General features: G+C 53.0%; 1 protein-coding gene and 1 long non-coding RNA gene across 3 annotated transcripts in view; both read left to right on the forward strand.

Moving 5' to 3' along the window:
• RABEP1 (rabaptin, RAB GTPase binding effector protein 1) overlaps positions 1 to 15,436 on the forward strand; it is a 98,793-nt gene extending 83,357 nt beyond the window's left edge. For both annotated transcript variants that reach the window (XM_088028051.1, XM_088028052.1), the window contains 7 exons: positions 4,471 to 4,569; positions 7,916 to 8,056; positions 10,606 to 10,795; positions 11,402 to 11,457; positions 12,931 to 13,029; positions 13,737 to 13,853; positions 14,521 to 15,436. In XM_088028051.1, coding sequence (XP_087884177.1) covers positions 4,471 to 4,569; positions 7,916 to 8,056; positions 10,606 to 10,795; positions 11,402 to 11,457; positions 12,931 to 13,029; positions 13,737 to 13,853; positions 14,521 to 14,622 — 804 coding nt within the window. In that variant the 3' untranslated portion in view covers positions 14,623 to 15,436. The remainder of the gene's footprint in view (positions 1 to 4,470; positions 4,570 to 7,915; positions 8,057 to 10,605; positions 10,796 to 11,401; positions 11,458 to 12,930; positions 13,030 to 13,736; positions 13,854 to 14,520) is intronic.
• Positions 1,600 to 4,165, forward strand: LOC148163343 (uncharacterized). The gene is made up of 2 exons (XR_015769262.1): positions 1,600 to 2,059; positions 2,348 to 4,165. It is a non-coding gene; the product is annotated as an uncharacterized LOC148163343 (long non-coding RNA).
• Positions 15,437 to 16,573: the final 1,137 nt, after the last annotated feature.

Genomic DNA, 16,573 nt, shown 5'->3' on the forward strand with positions numbered 1-16,573 from the left:
GTCTCTCCCCCGGGCCTGCCCGGCAGCTCTGTTTTCCCTCAGGGAGTAAAGATCTCTTCCGGATCTGTGCCTGCTGTCGGCCTCACAGATCTTTGACGAGTAACTTCGTAAACGACTGCGTAACGGATATCAGCAAGCTCTCATTTTTGTTTTCAGTAGGTTTTTCTGCTGCACACAAAAAACTTCCCAACAGGAGTGATACTTTTTAAGTTCCCCTGGACTTATTAAATGTATGACAGAGAAAACTCAGACCTGCAGGACAGACCCGGCACACCAGCACTCCCCTCCGCGTCCCCGTCAGGACCGCATGGCAGGGCGTGAGCCCGCGTGCCAGGCCCGCCCCTCCCTGGCTTCTGACCCCATCAGCTGAGTCCGCGTGTGTCGTCTGGTCTTCCTCATGCGGCGTCGTGAGGCTCTTCTCACCCGACGCTGGGGCGCTGGCTGCTTCCCCGTGCTTGTCGTGCGCCTGAACCGTGTGCGGATCTGTCAGTCTGTCCATCCTGACATATGCGGAGTAATTCTGCTGTGAAGTTTCCGGATGGGTCTTGTGGCACGTGCCGTGCCCGGGTCGGGGTGTTCAGAGCGCACTCCGTGCATAACTGGGTAACGAGCCAGACCGTGTCCACAGCGGTTGTCCACATGTACACTCCCGCTAGCACGCACGGGGGGTCCCTGTGGGCCCATCGTCCTGGTAGCTGGTTGTGGTGCTTCACGGAGGCTTCGTTTGCATTTCCCTGAAGACCACCCGGGTTACGTGGCTGTCTGTGTGTGTGTGTGTGTCCTCTCAAGTCTTATGCTGATTTTCTATTGGATTGTCTAGTCTTTGTTTTATTTATCTGTTTTTGGTTCTTTTTCTGATTTGTGAGAAGCTCTTTATACAATTGTACTAGAGCCTTTTGGTGACTTGTGTGGCACACGTCTGCTCATCAGTATTTTATGTTTTCATTATTTTAATGGTGCCTTTTCATGAACAGAAGTTCTTGACTTTCATGTAGTCAAATTTATCCATCTTTTCTTTATGATTGGTGATTTTTGTTCCGTTTTTTAAAAGAATATTTACTTGGGGCGCCTGGGTTGCGCAGTCAGTTGAGCATCCAACTCTTGATCTCGGCTCAGGTCCTGACCTCAGGGTCGTGGGACTGAGCCCCACGTTGGGCTCTGAGCTCAGTGGGGAGTCTGTTTGAGATTCTTTCCCTCCCTCTTCCTCCCCCTCTGTTCCTCTCCCTGCTCATGTGCTTGTGCTCACTCACTCTCTAAATAATAAAAATCTTAAAAAAGAATATTTTCTTACCCTGGTGTTAAAAAGATGTTTTTATATATTTTTGTAGAAGCTTCATTGTTTGTAGTCACATTTATATCTAAAAATCCATCTAGAACTGACTTTGCTCTAGAGGCTGTATAGACAAGGGTGAAGTTTTATTTTTCTGTATGGAGAGCCGGTTCCCGTGCCACTCAGGTTCCTACTGCTCTGCAAGGTCACCTGTGTCATTCATCAAGTGAATGTGTGGGGGGCGTCAGTTTCAGGACTCTGTTCTCTTCAACTGGTCCGTTTGTCCGTTTCTATGCCGCCTTCTCTAGCCCTCGTCCCCAAGAACGCCCCCCCCCCCCCCGCTCTTCCGCTTCGGGGACCCTGCCCTGGCGCTGGGATCAGAGTCTCGGTCTTCGTTGCCATGGAAGTGGGAAAGCCCCCCGTGAGCAGTCATTTCACTCCTGGGTGAGTCGCTTCTTCCCCTGGTGACTCCCTTCTCTCAGCTGCCTGCCTTTGCTTATTTTTCAGAGTCCTGGGGTAGCTTTTGGATTTATCCAGAGTTTTTAGTTGTAATCAGGGTAGAGAAAGGCGGCTGTGGGCCTCGTCCATCTTGGAAGTCTCCACTCTCTCATATTTTTGTTTATTTAGACATCTTTTTATTTCCACCTTCATCCAAGAAGGATACTTGGCCGGCTGTGGCATCCTGAGCACTTACGCTGTTCTCCTCTCGCGCTTGGAAGTTACTGGTTTGCTCTGGCTTCCCAGTTTCTCATAAGAAGTCTGCTGTCGGTCTTACTGTTGCTCCTTTAGGTAAAATGTTATTTTTTCCCCTGGCTATTTTAAGGATGCTCTTTTTGGCTTTTGTTTTCAGCAGTTTTACTGTGCTGTACCTAGATGTATTTTTTTCATATTTCTCCTGTTTGGGATTCTCAGAGGGTTTCTTAGATTTCTGAATTGATGTCTTACATCATAATTGGAATAGTCTCAGCCATTATGTATCTTTTAAAACTTGCTTTTATTGAGATATTACGTACAGTAAAGTGCGTAAATCTCAAGTGTAAAATTGGGTGAATTTTAACATGTGAAAAAATTTACCAGGGCGATCATCACCTGGATCAAGATACAGACTTTCTGATACATCGCGCTGTGTCCTGCTGAAGGACAGAGCTGCCCGCACAGAGAGGCAGGCGGGGTTCTGACTTCGAACACTGTTTCGCTCACTCGTGAACTTCCTGTAAGTTCAGGGGAATCCTGTCACCCCATCTGGGCTATTCGATTCTTCTGTGTGTGAGGCTCCTGCATGTTGCTGGGTACATCAGTGGTTAGAGATCCCTGCTGTGTGCATTCTGTTACACGGATGTGGCATAATGCATCCAGTGCAGGTGGGGACACTTGCGTCGTTTCTAGTTTTGGCTTTTGTGCACATACATTTTCTAATGCTCCTGTGTGTGTCTTCGGTGGACATGTGGCCTCATTTCTCTGGAGCGTCCCTCAGAGTAGATTACAGGGTCTCTGCATTGGCTTACTTTTAGCTCCACTGGGTTGGCGGTATTTCTTCCAATAGTTATATATGTTACACCTGCGCATTGTGGCTACATGGCTTTTTAAGGCTCTTTTGTATTTTCTTTTTTGTCTTTATTTTCTTCAGATGTGTCTTACAGCTCACCGACTTTCTCTTCAAATGGGTCTTAATCTGTTAAAACTCATCCATTGAAATTTTTAACTTAGATAATTGATTTTTTTTCTGTTTATCATTTCCTTTTGGTTACTTTCCATTGTTTCCAGTTCTCTGGTAGTTCTAAATTCTGTCTTTTAAATCTCTGGACATTTTAAAGTCTGTAATAATTCACAAATCTGGATTCATTTTAGATCTGTTTGTATTACCTGTGTTGTTTTTATTATTTCTTTTTGTTTTTATCCTTTGTGCATTTTTACTTGAGTGCTAGACATTATATGTGAAAATGTTGAAATAATATAAAGCCATTTTCTTGGGGCGCCTGGGTGATTCATTCGGTGAAGCGTCTGCCTTAGACTCAGGTCGTGATCTCAGGGTCCTGGGATCGAGTCCCGCGTCGGGCTCCCTGCTCAGCGGGAAGCCTGCTTCTCCCTCTGCCTCTGCCTCTGCCTCTCCTCCTTGCTCATGCTCTCTCTCTCTCAAATAAATAAATAAAACTCTTAAAAAAAAAAGCCGTTTTCCTGATGAGAGGCAAGCAACTAGTGGGCCATACAATTCTGGAGCACCTTCATCCGGCCACAGGAATTGAGATTATATAAAGTTGCAAAGGTCAGGTTAAAGTCTTCCCTAACCCTCTGGGGACCCAGTCCACGGTGCAGCGTGTTTCCCAGGCTCCCTTTGCACCGTGGGCCCTGGACTCTCATGTCTGCCACCCCACCCTGGGGCTCTCAGCTTCGTGGTGTCACGTGTGTTTCTCTTGGAACTGGCACGCACTTCTAGGGAAGAGCTGTTCCCGATGCCTCTTGACTCTCCACACGGCCTCCGTCTGGTCCGGGGCTCTGTGAATCTTTTTTGCCCTGTTCTCCAGTGCCTTCAAGTAGATACCGTTCATATTTTTGTCTGGTTTTCCTAATTCTCAACAGGAAGTTTGTGTCCCATGACCTGATCTGCCAGTACTGGGAGCAGAGTACTGGCAATAATCATGTTCTCAATGTCCAAACACATGGGTGTTGACTTATTTTATAATTGTTATGTATGAGTCCCCAACTCTCACAGGACCCCTCTCAGAAACATTAAAACTAAGGGAGTTGAGAGTTCAGTGACGTTAATCATGTGTTCATTGCTTTTAAGAAAATCATTTTGGAAGGAAACTAGTTCAGAGAAGATCCATTTATGCTTTACACTGTGCACTTTTTTTTTTGTGGGCAGAGTTCAAAATTTTTATTGATTTTTTTTTTTTTTTCTAAAAGCTCCTTAAAGGATAACATAAGTAGGCCATGTGGATTGACATCTGTGTCTAGAGATCCATACGGCACCGTCCGTGTACGGCAGTGCACGACCCTGGGGACCTCTGCTGCCGGCCCCATGTGACGTGAAGGGCTGAGACACAGCAGAGGCACACGCGTCTGTGGAATGAGTGATGATGGGTTACGATGAAGGAAGAAGACATCAGTTCTGGACATGAAATAAGCAGGGGATGGAAGGGTTCGTGTCAGAATCACCAGCTTCCTAACGATATTGTCTATGTGCATTTTTGTCTTTTAAGATCTCTGCACTTGTCCTAAGAGCCCAGGCGTCTGAGATCTTACTTGAAGAGTTACAGCAGGGGTTTTCCCAGGCAAAAAGGGATGTTCAGGAGCAGATGGTAAGTTAACATTTAAATTAGCATTAACCGTGTTAAATAGATTGCTTTGTGTTCGGTCGTGAGACCCTCCTTGCTATGACTGTGTCTCCCTGGCCCATTGGCCCCACTGTTCCTCTGTCTGGGGCCGAAGCAGCCTTCGTGATGGACAAACCTGTGTAAAGACCTCACTTGTTTTTTAAACCTGCCCCCCAACCAAAAAACACTCTCACCTTTAACTTACTTTACTTTTCTGATTTGGGCAACCTCAACAGAATAAACTGTTGACTAATAGTTGGTTCCAAATACAAGGCGAACATTGAAATCTCCCAAAGCCCCCGCAGATGGAGCTTTTGAACCGTCCTTGTACTTCTCCTGACCGGCTGATTGATTGAAAGTAGCCTCATTAGCCTCACAGGCGTTGACATGTGCACCATCACCGCTGTGCCGCGGGGGGCTTCTGGAGGCTATCTGCCTTGGGAGGGACGGGGCAGACAGCTTCTGGAAGAAGAGCTGGCTGGGACCCCTGCCGAGGAGCTCCCCAGACTGGAGCCTCCTTCCTCACCAGGCTTGTTCCATTTGCCTGTTCTTCCTTCTCCTCGAAGCTGGAACCTGACACCTGATGACCCTTTGTAGGTGATGGCAGAGTTGGCCCTGCTGGGATGATCCCACAGAGCTTTCTCTCGTCCAGCTCCGTCAGCGACGGTGGGGGGAAAGCCTCTGGCTCTGTGGGAATGGGAATGGTTTGTTTTTGACCGGCAGCCCGTCAGCGTCTGAGTGTCTTTTGAGCTGATCCCTAAATACTAGCCCTGGTCTCTTGAGGAGCATCTCATTCTAATCATTGACCAGGGACTTCCATACCTTTTCATTGATCAGAGAATACGAAATGATAACCGTCAGTGTAAAAATCACTGCTAGATGCCGACAGAGTTTCAGTGTTTAGCTCCTTTCCCCCCTCTCCTCTCTCCCCTGCTTGCCTTGTCAAGCCCGTGCGCCTTTGCCAACACTTCCGAGTGGACTCCACTTAAAACGAATGCATTGCACGTCACGCAGAAGAAGTGTTCAGAGTAGGGTTGGGGTCCTGCCCGACCGTCTTCTTGATTTGATCTTCGAAGGTTCTTGTAGCGAGGAAGAGGGACTCCGTTTCTTTGTCCCTTCACACAGGAGCAGCTATGGCCATGCCTGGGATCTTAGCATCTCCCCAACAGTGTCTTTGGAAAAATGTCCATCTTGAGTGGCTTATGGATTGAACATTCCTAACGTCTTCAGTGAGACTTATCAGTGGTCAGTATTTGGCCACATTTTCATGTGTACTGCTGTGTTTTCTCCATCTCTTCCATCTGTGGGTGTGTGTGTGTATTTTCTGAGCCGTTAGGAAATCAGTTGCAGACTCTGTGCCACTCGGGAGTATTTGTGCATGCATTTCCCGAGAACAGAGAGGTGATTCTACTCCATCCTTAAAATGTGACCCTGGTCCCCAAAGTGCGTGGCTGTTTGTAGAGGTGGTTTCAGTTTTTTATTCTGATTTTTTGATGGAGGAACCAGTCAAGGGTCACATATTATTTTTGACTGTCTTGTCACTTTAGTCTCTATTAATAATCTAGAACAGTCACCCCTTTTTTTGGGGGGGGGTGTTTTGTGACATTAGCATTTTTGTGGAGCCCAGACCAGCTGCCTCCTAGGATCATGTGTCTGGTTACTCCCGCGCGATTTGGTTCAGGTTAGAGGTCTGGGCGCCCACGGTACAGAGATGCAGCACGTCAGTGGGGGCTCCGAGCAGCAGGGGGGTGCTCAGTCCTGTCACTTGGTTGGGGCAGGGACACCATAGTTTCCAAGCGACCACTTTAGTGCTGCCAACAGCAGAAGTATTGAGTGAGGTTCTGTGTTTCTTTGTAGCTCTTGCTCTTTGAATGTTTCCCAGCTAAGAATTTACAGTCAGCCTGCTGTGTTTCCAAAGTTACTTGAATTAACTATTTCCTTTGTGGTTATGTTGCTAGTTTGATACGTGGTGAGCTGCATTTGTTCCTGTTTGTATTACATTTTCGGATTTTCCTTTTTCTTTTTTGATTTACTTTTTTTTGGAACATGTAATAACATGGTTCGTAAGTCAAAACTATAAAAATGGATACATGTTCCGATTTCTTCCATACCCCCTTCCATGTATGATCATTTTAATTTATTTTTGGTTTATCCTTGTGCTTTTGTCTTTACGAAAGTAGCAACTATGTACATTTTATTCTTTCCCCCTTTTTCATGTCCCAGAGAGTGGAATGCTAACATATTGTTTGTTGTAAATGGGTTAAAAGTGAGCATAAAACACAGTTGATTCTGGTCTGAAGATAAGAGCCAGCAAAATTAACCAAAATTTATGTGTGACCTTGCATGCCTTCCAGCAGCCTTTCTGTCCTTCGGGATGCAGCGATCACCTTCTCTGGGAAATGACCTTGAGCCTCTCCCCTCAGAACCCCTGCGTCCTTTGACCCTGCTGCCCCGTTCTCTGTCCTAGCGCTTGCACTTGCCCTGGGTTGTCACTTTCCTGAGCCCTGTGAGCTTCTCCAGGCGGAGGCTCTGGCTCTTATCTCTGTGTCCCCGTGTGCAGCACAATGCCTCGTACGGCGTGGCAGCTGCTAAAGGAATGTTGGAGCAGTGAGTAGTCTACACTTATACATACATTTAAGTTAAACGATTGAGTATTAAAAATTAGCAGAAGTCAAACACTTTTGTAGAATTTTATTGTACACTCAAATTAGCGGGAATAACTTTTATATTGATTCAGATTCTCATTACCTAAAATTATACTGCACGTCTACATGTAGAGGTAGGAGCCTGTCCCATTTTAAGAATGAGCTGCTCAGGTGTCCTGTGGGTCCTAAGCATGGATCCTCCTGATGACTTCCAGTATTTGGGGTCGTTGGGCCACTCACAGAGATCCTGAGCTGATTGTGCATATATACGTATGTTCTGTGTACACACGCACGCACGTATGAAGGAGGTGGTCTTTCGCTCTCCCTGCTTCTGGTGAATGTGTGCTGTGAGGAGACGGGTTGTTTTGCAATATGTGCTGCATTTGCTGTAAGTCCTGCTGCGCCGGCGCAGGAGATACAGAGGTATCGGGGAAGAGATTCAGTACTTTGAAGCTCTTGATGGAGACCGTGGAGAATGGGCTCAGAGGCTTGCTTCCTGCCTGCCTCCTTGAGTAGAAGAAGACTGCAGATAGAGGCGTCTCTGGGCGGCTTCTTGTCAGTCCTACAGGGCGTTATCATGCGCCCCCCGTCCTCGGCCCTCCTTTGGTTCGACCTGGGTTTTCTCTGGGGCAGCTCTCAGCAGACTGGACCCTCCTGTGTGGCTGTGATTACCGTTTGCGTTTCAGGCGGTGCTGATGCAGTCGCGGGAGCAGGTCTCAGAAGAGCTGGCGAGGTTACAGAAGGACAACGACAGTCTGCAGGGGAAGCATAACTTGCATGTGGCCCTGCAGCAAGCAGAAGACTTCGTTCTCCCAGATGCTGCAGAGGTAACTCGTTTTACCCGGGATCAAAGATGCAGACACATACATTTTCTGAAATGGCTGCGAGCCAATTCCGGTTTAAAACAGGCTTTATCGAGATAGAATTCACTTACCAAATAATTCACCCACCAAATAATTCACCCATGTAAAGTGTACAGTCCAGTGGTTTTCAGTATGTTCTCGGATGTGACCACAGTCAATTTCAGAACATGTTTATAACGTCAGAAAGAAGCCCCTTCCCCTTCCTGCTCCCCGCCGCCCTGCCGTAAGCAACTGCTCACCTCTCTTCCTCCTGTGGATCGCCCTGTTGTGGACTTCCATGGGACTGGAAGCCTACGGTGTGTGGGTTGTGTGTGGTTCCTCCTCACAGCCGACTGTTGTCAGGGTCACGGTGCTGTAGAGCAGCGTCCGAACACCATCCCTTCTTGTGGCCACGTGGACGTTTTGTTTACCCGCCGGCCTGTGGCTGGGCATTCGGGGTGTCTCCATGTGTAAACATCCATGTGCACATTCGGGTTAGTTTGGGGGAGAGACCTCGGAGCAGAGTTGCGGGGGCCCGTGAGGATTTCTCCCGTCCTCACTGTACCTCTCACTCAGCTGACCCTGAGCGTCTTCCCATGTGTTTACTGGCCGGTTGTCTATGTTCCTCGGAGAAGTGTCTTTTCAGATCTTCTGCTCATTTCTAAATTGGGTTATTTATTTTTTATTGTGGAGTTATATGGTTCTCTATATGGTCTAGATCTAAGTCCCTCACCAGAGAAACGATTTGCAGATCTTTCTCCCCATTCTGTGGATTGTCTTTTTCATTGCCTTGACGGTGCCCTTTGAAGCACAAAAGCTCTGAGCTTTGAGAAAGTCTAGTTTATGTGTTTTCCCTCCTGCCGCTCGCGCTCTCAGTGTGCCGAGAATCCTTGGCCGAATCGGTCCGTGAGTGACTCCGGCAGGACCAGACTGAGAGTGCACCAGAAATGAAATGTGTGAAGGGGTTGCCAGGCTTGGTTTTCTGTATCACACTGTAAAGGGTGAATGGCACCTGCCACCCTCCTGCCCTTACTTCTGTGACACGTTGGGTCACTTCTGTTCCTCTGTCATGGGGTGAATCTGGGCTGTGAAACCACCTGCTTCCCAGAGACGTTCCTGACCGTCTCCCATCCGTGTACTGGCTGGGCCTGAGATCAGACGGATCTGGCGCATTCACATCTCCTGGCCCTCCCCACCCTCGTGTTGCCCCATCATCAAATCCTTCAACATCAGCAAACCGCATCTGAGGCTAAACCTAAGGAGACTAAACAGTATAGGCAAGGAAGAGACTTCTTTGAGCAGTTTTCAAAATAAAATAGAGGTTACTTGTGAGATCTTTCAGTTTTTTAAAAAATATTATAGTTAATTATCTAAAAATCAACATTACAGAAATTTACAGTTTTGTAACAGTTTTCCCTGGTCCTGTCCCTGCAGATCCGACCTCTGCAATTTGGGTCTCATTCTTTTTTTATTCCTGAATACATATTAACATCACTACTGGTTTTTGCTTTAATTTGCTCATGGGGCCACGCTGCTGACTTGCCACGAGCACCCCGTCTCTGCCCCTGCCCTCCCAACCCCGTGTCTCGGCGCAGGCCGCTGGTGCTCCCCTCTGTGACCTGGTGGTCACAGACACCAGGTCACTAGACATTTCTAGCCTAAAAGCTGATCTCGGCAGAGGGAGTTGAGAGTTCGAGTGCTGCCAGCACGGCCACCTTCTGACGAGCGGTTCTCTGCAGGCGTGGGATCCTCGTTCCCCGGCTCCTAGACTGAATTCCTGGGCTGACCACACTTCCTAGAATGCTTGAAGGATGCCGCCAGTCGGCCTTGAGGCCTGACTCCTAGACCTGCTCCCGAGTCAGTCTTCGGAGGCTTTCCTTACCACGGTTTTCTCATGGCTCTTTTTTTTGCTGTTACTGATTTTACATACACCTGGTAGTTCCCTACGAAGCCCAGCGTTTACCTTAGAGGTGCTTTAGGATAGGATTGGATTTTTTTTAAAGAAGACAACTAAAATTTAGGGAAATAAATAGGATTTAAACTAGAAAAACGGGATCACCTTGGCAGGCCGCTCTTTGCCCCGGCCTCTGGCCCAGCTAGCACTTCGCTTGTGGCCGACGTTAGCAATGCCAGTGTGTGAGGAGGTACGCTTCGTGCTCCGATTGCACGCCTGCTTCGCGCGGAGCGTACGCCTTCTGGGTCCTCACCCCTAGCAGCCCCAGATTTCACGGCAGATTGTGGGAGCCGCGAAGCCCTTCACAGTGATTCCCACACGGCAAGTCCCTTAACGTTTTTCTTTTCTGCTTACGAGCCAGTTTTGAGGGAGAGACGTGCGGTCCAAGCGCACATTTCGGGCTGGAAAGGTCTTATTTCCGCGCCACGCTGAACGTCACCGCGGGGAGCCCTGAGGAGCTGGCGCTCCGTCTTAGGTTCCGCACCGTTTAAAATCCGCGAGTCTGGCGGCGGAAAATGTCGGGGGGCTCTCATGGCCTCTGCCGCCACAAACCCGGTGCGCCCTGGCTTCTCGGGTGCAGGCGCTGCGGGAGCTGGTCCTCAAATACCGAGAGAGCATCGTGCACGTGCGGACCGCGGCCGAGCACACGGAGGAGAAGCTGAAGGCCGAGATCCTGTTCCTGAAGGAGCAGATCCAGGCGGAGCAGTGCTTAAAAGAGAACCTCGAGGAGACCCTGCAGCTGGAGATAGAAAACTGCAAGGAGGAGCTCGGTGAGCGCGCGGCCGAGCTGCGTGGCGGAGTGCAGGGTCCCGGGGAGGTGGGCGGGGCCGGGGAGGAGTGGGCGGGGACGCGGGCTGTGGGCGGGGCCGGGAGGAGTGGGCGGGGACGCGGGTCGTGGGTGGGGGCCGACTTAGGGGTCATAAACAGTACTGTCTGGTTTTGGAATGTGGAAGACAGAAAATGGGTAGGGGCGGTCTAGGGAAAAATGAAGGGCTTTTCCGATGTTCTGATACATCCAGAGTAAATTCAGATTTAATTGGGACTTAAAAACGACAAAAATCCCCTATTTCGGGGAGTGGCGCTGGCTGCTCCTGGCAGGACCCCGCAGTGTCCCCAGAGCCCTGCTGGGCTGCCCCCCCACCGCCCGAGTTCGACGTGGTGCAGGACGCACTTGCCGCGTGGCCTCGCCCGTCCTTGAGCTCCGTGCTGCTGCAGGCGGGCTGGGGGTACTTGGGAAAGGGGCGCTGGTTTCCCGCGCTCAGTGTCTGACTGCTTCTTCATCCTTTGAGATCGAGCTTATGGTAGGAAGGGTGTAAACGAAGAGAGCTCCAATGCAGAATAATCAGCGAATACTGACACTTCTCTTTCCCTTCCAGCTTCCATTTCTAGCCTAAAAGCTGAACTAGAGAGAATAAAAGTAGAAAAGGGACAGGTGAGTCTCCTGCGGGTCGCGCTAGTTCCATCCACAGCTGGGAGTTGTTCCTGGAAGACAGGCCCCGTCCCGCCCTCCGGGAGCGTCTGCCTGCTGCCCGGGCGCGGCGTTTGCCGGGCCTGCTCCGTGCGCCGGGTGCCCACTGTGGTGGGGGGACAGGCAGGCGGGGTCTCTTACAAACGGGAGGGGATGTTTCTTGCTGGCTTGGGGTCCTCTTGACATCAACACTGCTGCCAACCGACCCCGTGACCTGCGCCCCCCCCGGCCGCGCCCTTTGTCCCACAGGCCCGGCCGTCCGAGCCCCCCGTTCACACCGTGTTTTCTCGCTGTCCGTGGCTTCCGCGGGGCGGCCGTCTTTCCTTGTAAGCTGTTCGTCTCTTCTCGCGGCCTCCACACGCCCGCGGGCATGGGCTCTGTCCGTCTGCCCCAGGCTGCCGAGGCCCCGGCTGAGCCGCACCGCGTGTCCGTCCGTGTGCCCGTCCGCTGCCCCTTCCTCGTGCCCCTCGCCCTCAGCTGTGACGGCCTCACGCCCGCCCTCCACACGACCGCCTTCAGTGTCCCGGCTCCTCGCTGCGCGCCCTCCCCTCGCTCCCGGCCCGCTCTTGCTCCTGCAGGGAAGGGATGGCCTGCGTCCGCCGGCTGCTCTGTCGCCGACCCCTCCCAGTCGTGGGCCTGCAGCCGTCCCCTCCTGATCTCTTCTCCGCAAACGTGCTGGGGTCCCCGGTGGCACTGCACGGCCTCCGGTCCCTCCACAGCCCCGCACAGTCTGGCCACCCAAGCAGACATCACCCGCTCCGGAGCGCGTCCCATCTTGTCCACGTGCACCCCCCATCTGGGCTCAGACGTCAGTGCTCGCCCCGCGTACCGCACCAGCCTGATGTCTTTCTCTGCCTCCAACACGCACCCCTTCCAGTTCCTCTTCGTACTGAAACCCAGGTGGTCTTTCAGAATTACTAGGTCACAAACACGACTGTCGCTGTCAAGCCCCGTGCTCCCGACGTCCCCAGGGTGGAGCCCGTTTTCCCGGCCCGGGGCCTCTCCTGCATCTGCCTGCACAGCCTGGTGCGGCCGGGACTCACCCCAGTCCCGAGAGCCATGCGCTCCCCCGCTCAAGTATCTTCCTGCCTTCTCCCCTTACCACCCTCTCCTTCCCCTGGAGAGTTTTCTGTCAGGGGTCAGTGTCACGTCAGCTTTTCTGGCAGAATTAAACGCTGCTTCTCCGCGTTCACATGCCGTCGGTCCTGCAGCACACGTCTGTCTCCTGACTGCTCCGTCCCTGGGTCTCGGGACCTAGTGGGGACCTGATGGATGTCTGATGAAAGAAAGAGGGGGTCTTGAAGCCTGACCTGCAGGCGCACAGCGATGACAGGGTGGGGACAGGGTGGGGACAGCGTGGCCGCGGGCGTCCAGGGCCTGGGGCTGCTTCTCAGGCCCCAGGCACTTTCTCAGCTCGGCTTTCCCTTCCTTTCACAGCTGGAGGCCACCCTGGGAGAGAAGTCTCAGCAGCTCGAGGGCCTCCAGGAGATGAAAATCACTTTGGAGGAACAGTTAAAGAGAGAGGCTGCTGCTAAGGTGATATTTTTATTGGTAATTTAATAAAAGTAGCGCTAAGCACATGGGGTCGCATGCTGCCTGTGTAGGAGAGGACGTGGCGGCTTGGAGCAGCGTCCCCCGAGGGCTGGCGGGCTGGCCGCGGGCGGGGGTGGGGGGGAGGACCTTGTGAGAGTCAGCTCACCCCGCACGGCCCGGAGCAGTGCTCGCTCTCAGCCGCCGTGGGCCCCGTCCCCCCAGTACGTGCGGCCCGAGGTCAGCCCAGTGAGGAGCAGCCTGACGCGAGGCTGACTGCGGGGCCTGGTTCCGAGAACGGGTCCCCGCGAGCCGTGTGCGCAGACTGACGGATAAAGACACTGCATCCGTGTTCCTGGACCGTTCTGTGTCCTAAGGTTCCCGCGCGCTCCTACTGAAGGGTTTCCTTGCCGGGTGGACTGGGAGTTGCGGGGGCCGCCCGGGGCAGAGGCTGGCCTGTCGCCGTTGCTGCGGTAGCTCCAGTCGTAGCCCCGCAAATGCTGACGAATCGTGGTCCCGGGGCCGCTGGGGGTGAGCTGAGCAGTGGGTGGCTTTGTACTCGCACCATTTCAGGAGGACGCCAGCGGGCCGCTCAGGCAGCCGTGCCCGGGGAGGCGCTGGATTCCGCGCGGCTGTCGTCGCGGAGACGCAGAGCTCGGCTTCCCGGGCCTGTGGCTCCGGGGCCCTGCTCCTCACCGGAAGCTGTCTTGTAGGCGACTGTGGAGCAGCTAATGTTCGAAGAGAAGAACAAAGCTCAGAGGCTGCAGACGGAGCTCGATGTCAGTGAGCAAGTCCAGAGAGACTTCGTGAAGCTTTCTCAGACCCTTCAGGTGAGGACAGGACCCTTCCAGCCAGGCTGCTGCCTGCGCTGGGTTCCTCTCCTCGGTCCTGCTTCCCTCCGCTCAGCGCCCCCTGAGCCACCGCCCCGCACCCCTCCCTTCGAGGCCCAGCCTAGGCCCAGCCTAGCGGGGTCCTCCCCGCAGAGCCTTATCGCCCCCCTGCCCGGCTGTGGTGCGCCTGCTGCCCTGGCCCTTGACGGACGCCTGTGGGGACATTCAGGAGGTGGTGCAGAACCCTCCAAGCTCGGGGTTCGATTTCCCCGAACTCAGCTGTGGAATCTGCGGGGTCGGGGGTCGTCCATGCCGCGGTCGCAGCACTTAGCCTGGGCCTGTCGCACAGCAGCCCCTGGGGAGCGAATTGCTCTTTGGTTTTTTTTTAAAGATTTTATTTGAGAGAATGAGAATGAGAGAGAGCGCGCACATGAGAGGGGGGAGGGTCAGAGGGAGAAGCAGACCCCCCGCTAAGCAGGGAGCCCGATGCGGGACTCGATCCCGGGACTCCAGGGTCATGACCTGAGCCGAAGGCAGTCGCTCAACCGACTGAGCCGCCCAGGCGCCTGCAAATTGCTCTTTGACGGGCCCCGTGTCTGCCAGACCGACCCAGCTCGGGAAAATCCGGGCCCGAGGCGCACGCACTTGACTCCGTGTCACTTCCCAGGTGCAGCTGGAGCGGATCCGGCAGGCGGGCTCCCTGGAGCGGATCCGGGCGATCCTCAACGACACCAAGCTGACGGACATCAACCAGCTCCCCGAGACATGACACCCGAGCAGGACGCCGGCCTGCACCCTGGGTTTTTAACTCCTCTTAGAGCAACATTAATTATTTAACTCTTAACCGAAGAAGCCACAAGAAAGGGAGCCCGGAGCGATGCTTGCTTCCGGTGGGAGAGGACGCTGCGGCGTGGGAGACGTGCACGCAAGGACTTTCCCGTGGGGACAGACGGACACACTGGACTCGGGGGGGGGGGGTGGGGTCCGCTCGGTGACGGAGGAAGTGCTGCTTTATCCGTTTTCCTGCCTTTAAAGCAACATCCCAATCGTGTTTGGAATTACATTTTCTGTTCCTAGATATTGGAAGAGAGCCTTTCCTGTTTCTGTTGTCTCGAGTTCACCAGTAACCGTGTTCAGCTAGCAGACAGAGGTGTAGTGTGCTGTATGAGTATTTTATATTAAAATATGAAGTTCGCGAGCAGGCCATCGGCTAGGGAGTGTATTGCTCAGCTCAGTGCATTTTCTTTCTTTTTTACCATTTTATCTTGCGTGGGAGGACCTTCAATGCGACCGAGACTTGCCTGAGACCTACAGGACGGAGGTGACACCACCGATGCAGGCGCCGAATCAGTTGTGGGACTGAGTGTGGCGGGGCGCCCTGCATTGGAAGCCGAGGCTCAAGGAAAAGCACAAGAGACCGCGGAAGCACTTTTCTGCCCCCCTCCCCGGACGCGCTCTGCGGGCCCACAGGTACCAGGGTTAAGCCGAACGGGCACGTCTGCTCTTTTGAAAAACTGTTTTAGTTTAGTTATTGGATCAGTGGAGAAAATAATATTAATAAAACAAGCTATGTCTGACATCTAGTATAAGCTTCTAAATCTGCTTATTTCCACCTCGAGTCCATGGGCCTGTGCGCCTTGTTTCTGATCATCCCAGACAGATGCCTAGTTTGTTTCCCTTTTCTGACCTCGGTGTGGCGTGCATACGGCCCGTGGGGGCCCCTGGGAAAGGCCGTTCGGGTCGCCACCAGGCTAGAGCGCTGCTGGCCACGTCTGTGAGGTCAGACCCCTCCCCTCTGTGTAGAAGGCTCGCTGAGCATGAGGTGCCGGGCGCCCTCACGCGTCACGAAGCACAGGGACCGTGCTCTGCTCACTGGCGGCCGGCTGGGGCCCCGCGCGCAGATGCGTCCTCAGGTGACCCTCGTGCTTGGTGCCGCGCAGCGGGAGTGAGTGGATGACGGAGACTCTGGCTCAGCCACCGTCAACTTAGGGTTCGGAGTGGGTGGTCTTGCTGGATGGGGCTAGCCCAAAAAAATCTGTCCCCCGAGGACAAGAGGAGGTCTACACCCCTCATTCCTTGGGCCCCTGGTGCAGTTCTGTCATAATTATGAATTTAACAGTAAATACTAGTTATGGAAATAGTGCTCTAGGTTCACCACGCATGAAACGTGTTAATATTGGTTTAAGCTCTCTCCGTAAAACAAGTGCTACTTGGTTTAGAGAAAGGAACCTGTATCCTCACTGAGTTAGAGTTTCATTATGTGCACGACGAGCCACAGGCAGATTTCAGAGGACTGCAGCCGGCTCACAACCTTCCTGAATGGCCTCCATCTGCTCCCTGGGAATGCCGGCACCTCGCAGACCGTTTCCTCCCTCCGCAACCAACGGCGGTCCGCGGCGGCGGCCAACTGGGGAGCCCGGCCGCGAACATGCTAGAGGAACCTCAGCGGAGACTCCTGGTTCTGCTCAGTCTTTCTGGTGTGAAACCGCAGTGACGCTACCCATGGAGGAAGCACTTCTTGAAACCGGGTTGTGTGTGTGACAGGAAGCGGTCGAGAAGGTGGGGTTCTGCCCCCGCAAAGGACAGGTCGGCTGGGTTCCCCGAGCGTCCGTGTGCTGGCATGGCTGCCCCACCCCCTCACCTGGAACCTCCTCCCCTTCTGGCTCTTCCGCGGCGGTCACAGCTGCCGTCCACCTTCTAGAACTCACACCGGCGGGTGC

Source organism: Eumetopias jubatus, unplaced genomic scaffold (assembly GCF_037043125.1).
Source record: "Eumetopias jubatus isolate StellerSeaLion01/CBP00866 unplaced genomic scaffold, mEumJub1_p1.0 scaffold_10, whole genome shotgun sequence".
Taxonomy (NCBI): Eukaryota; Metazoa; Chordata; class Mammalia; order Carnivora; family Otariidae; genus Eumetopias; species Eumetopias jubatus.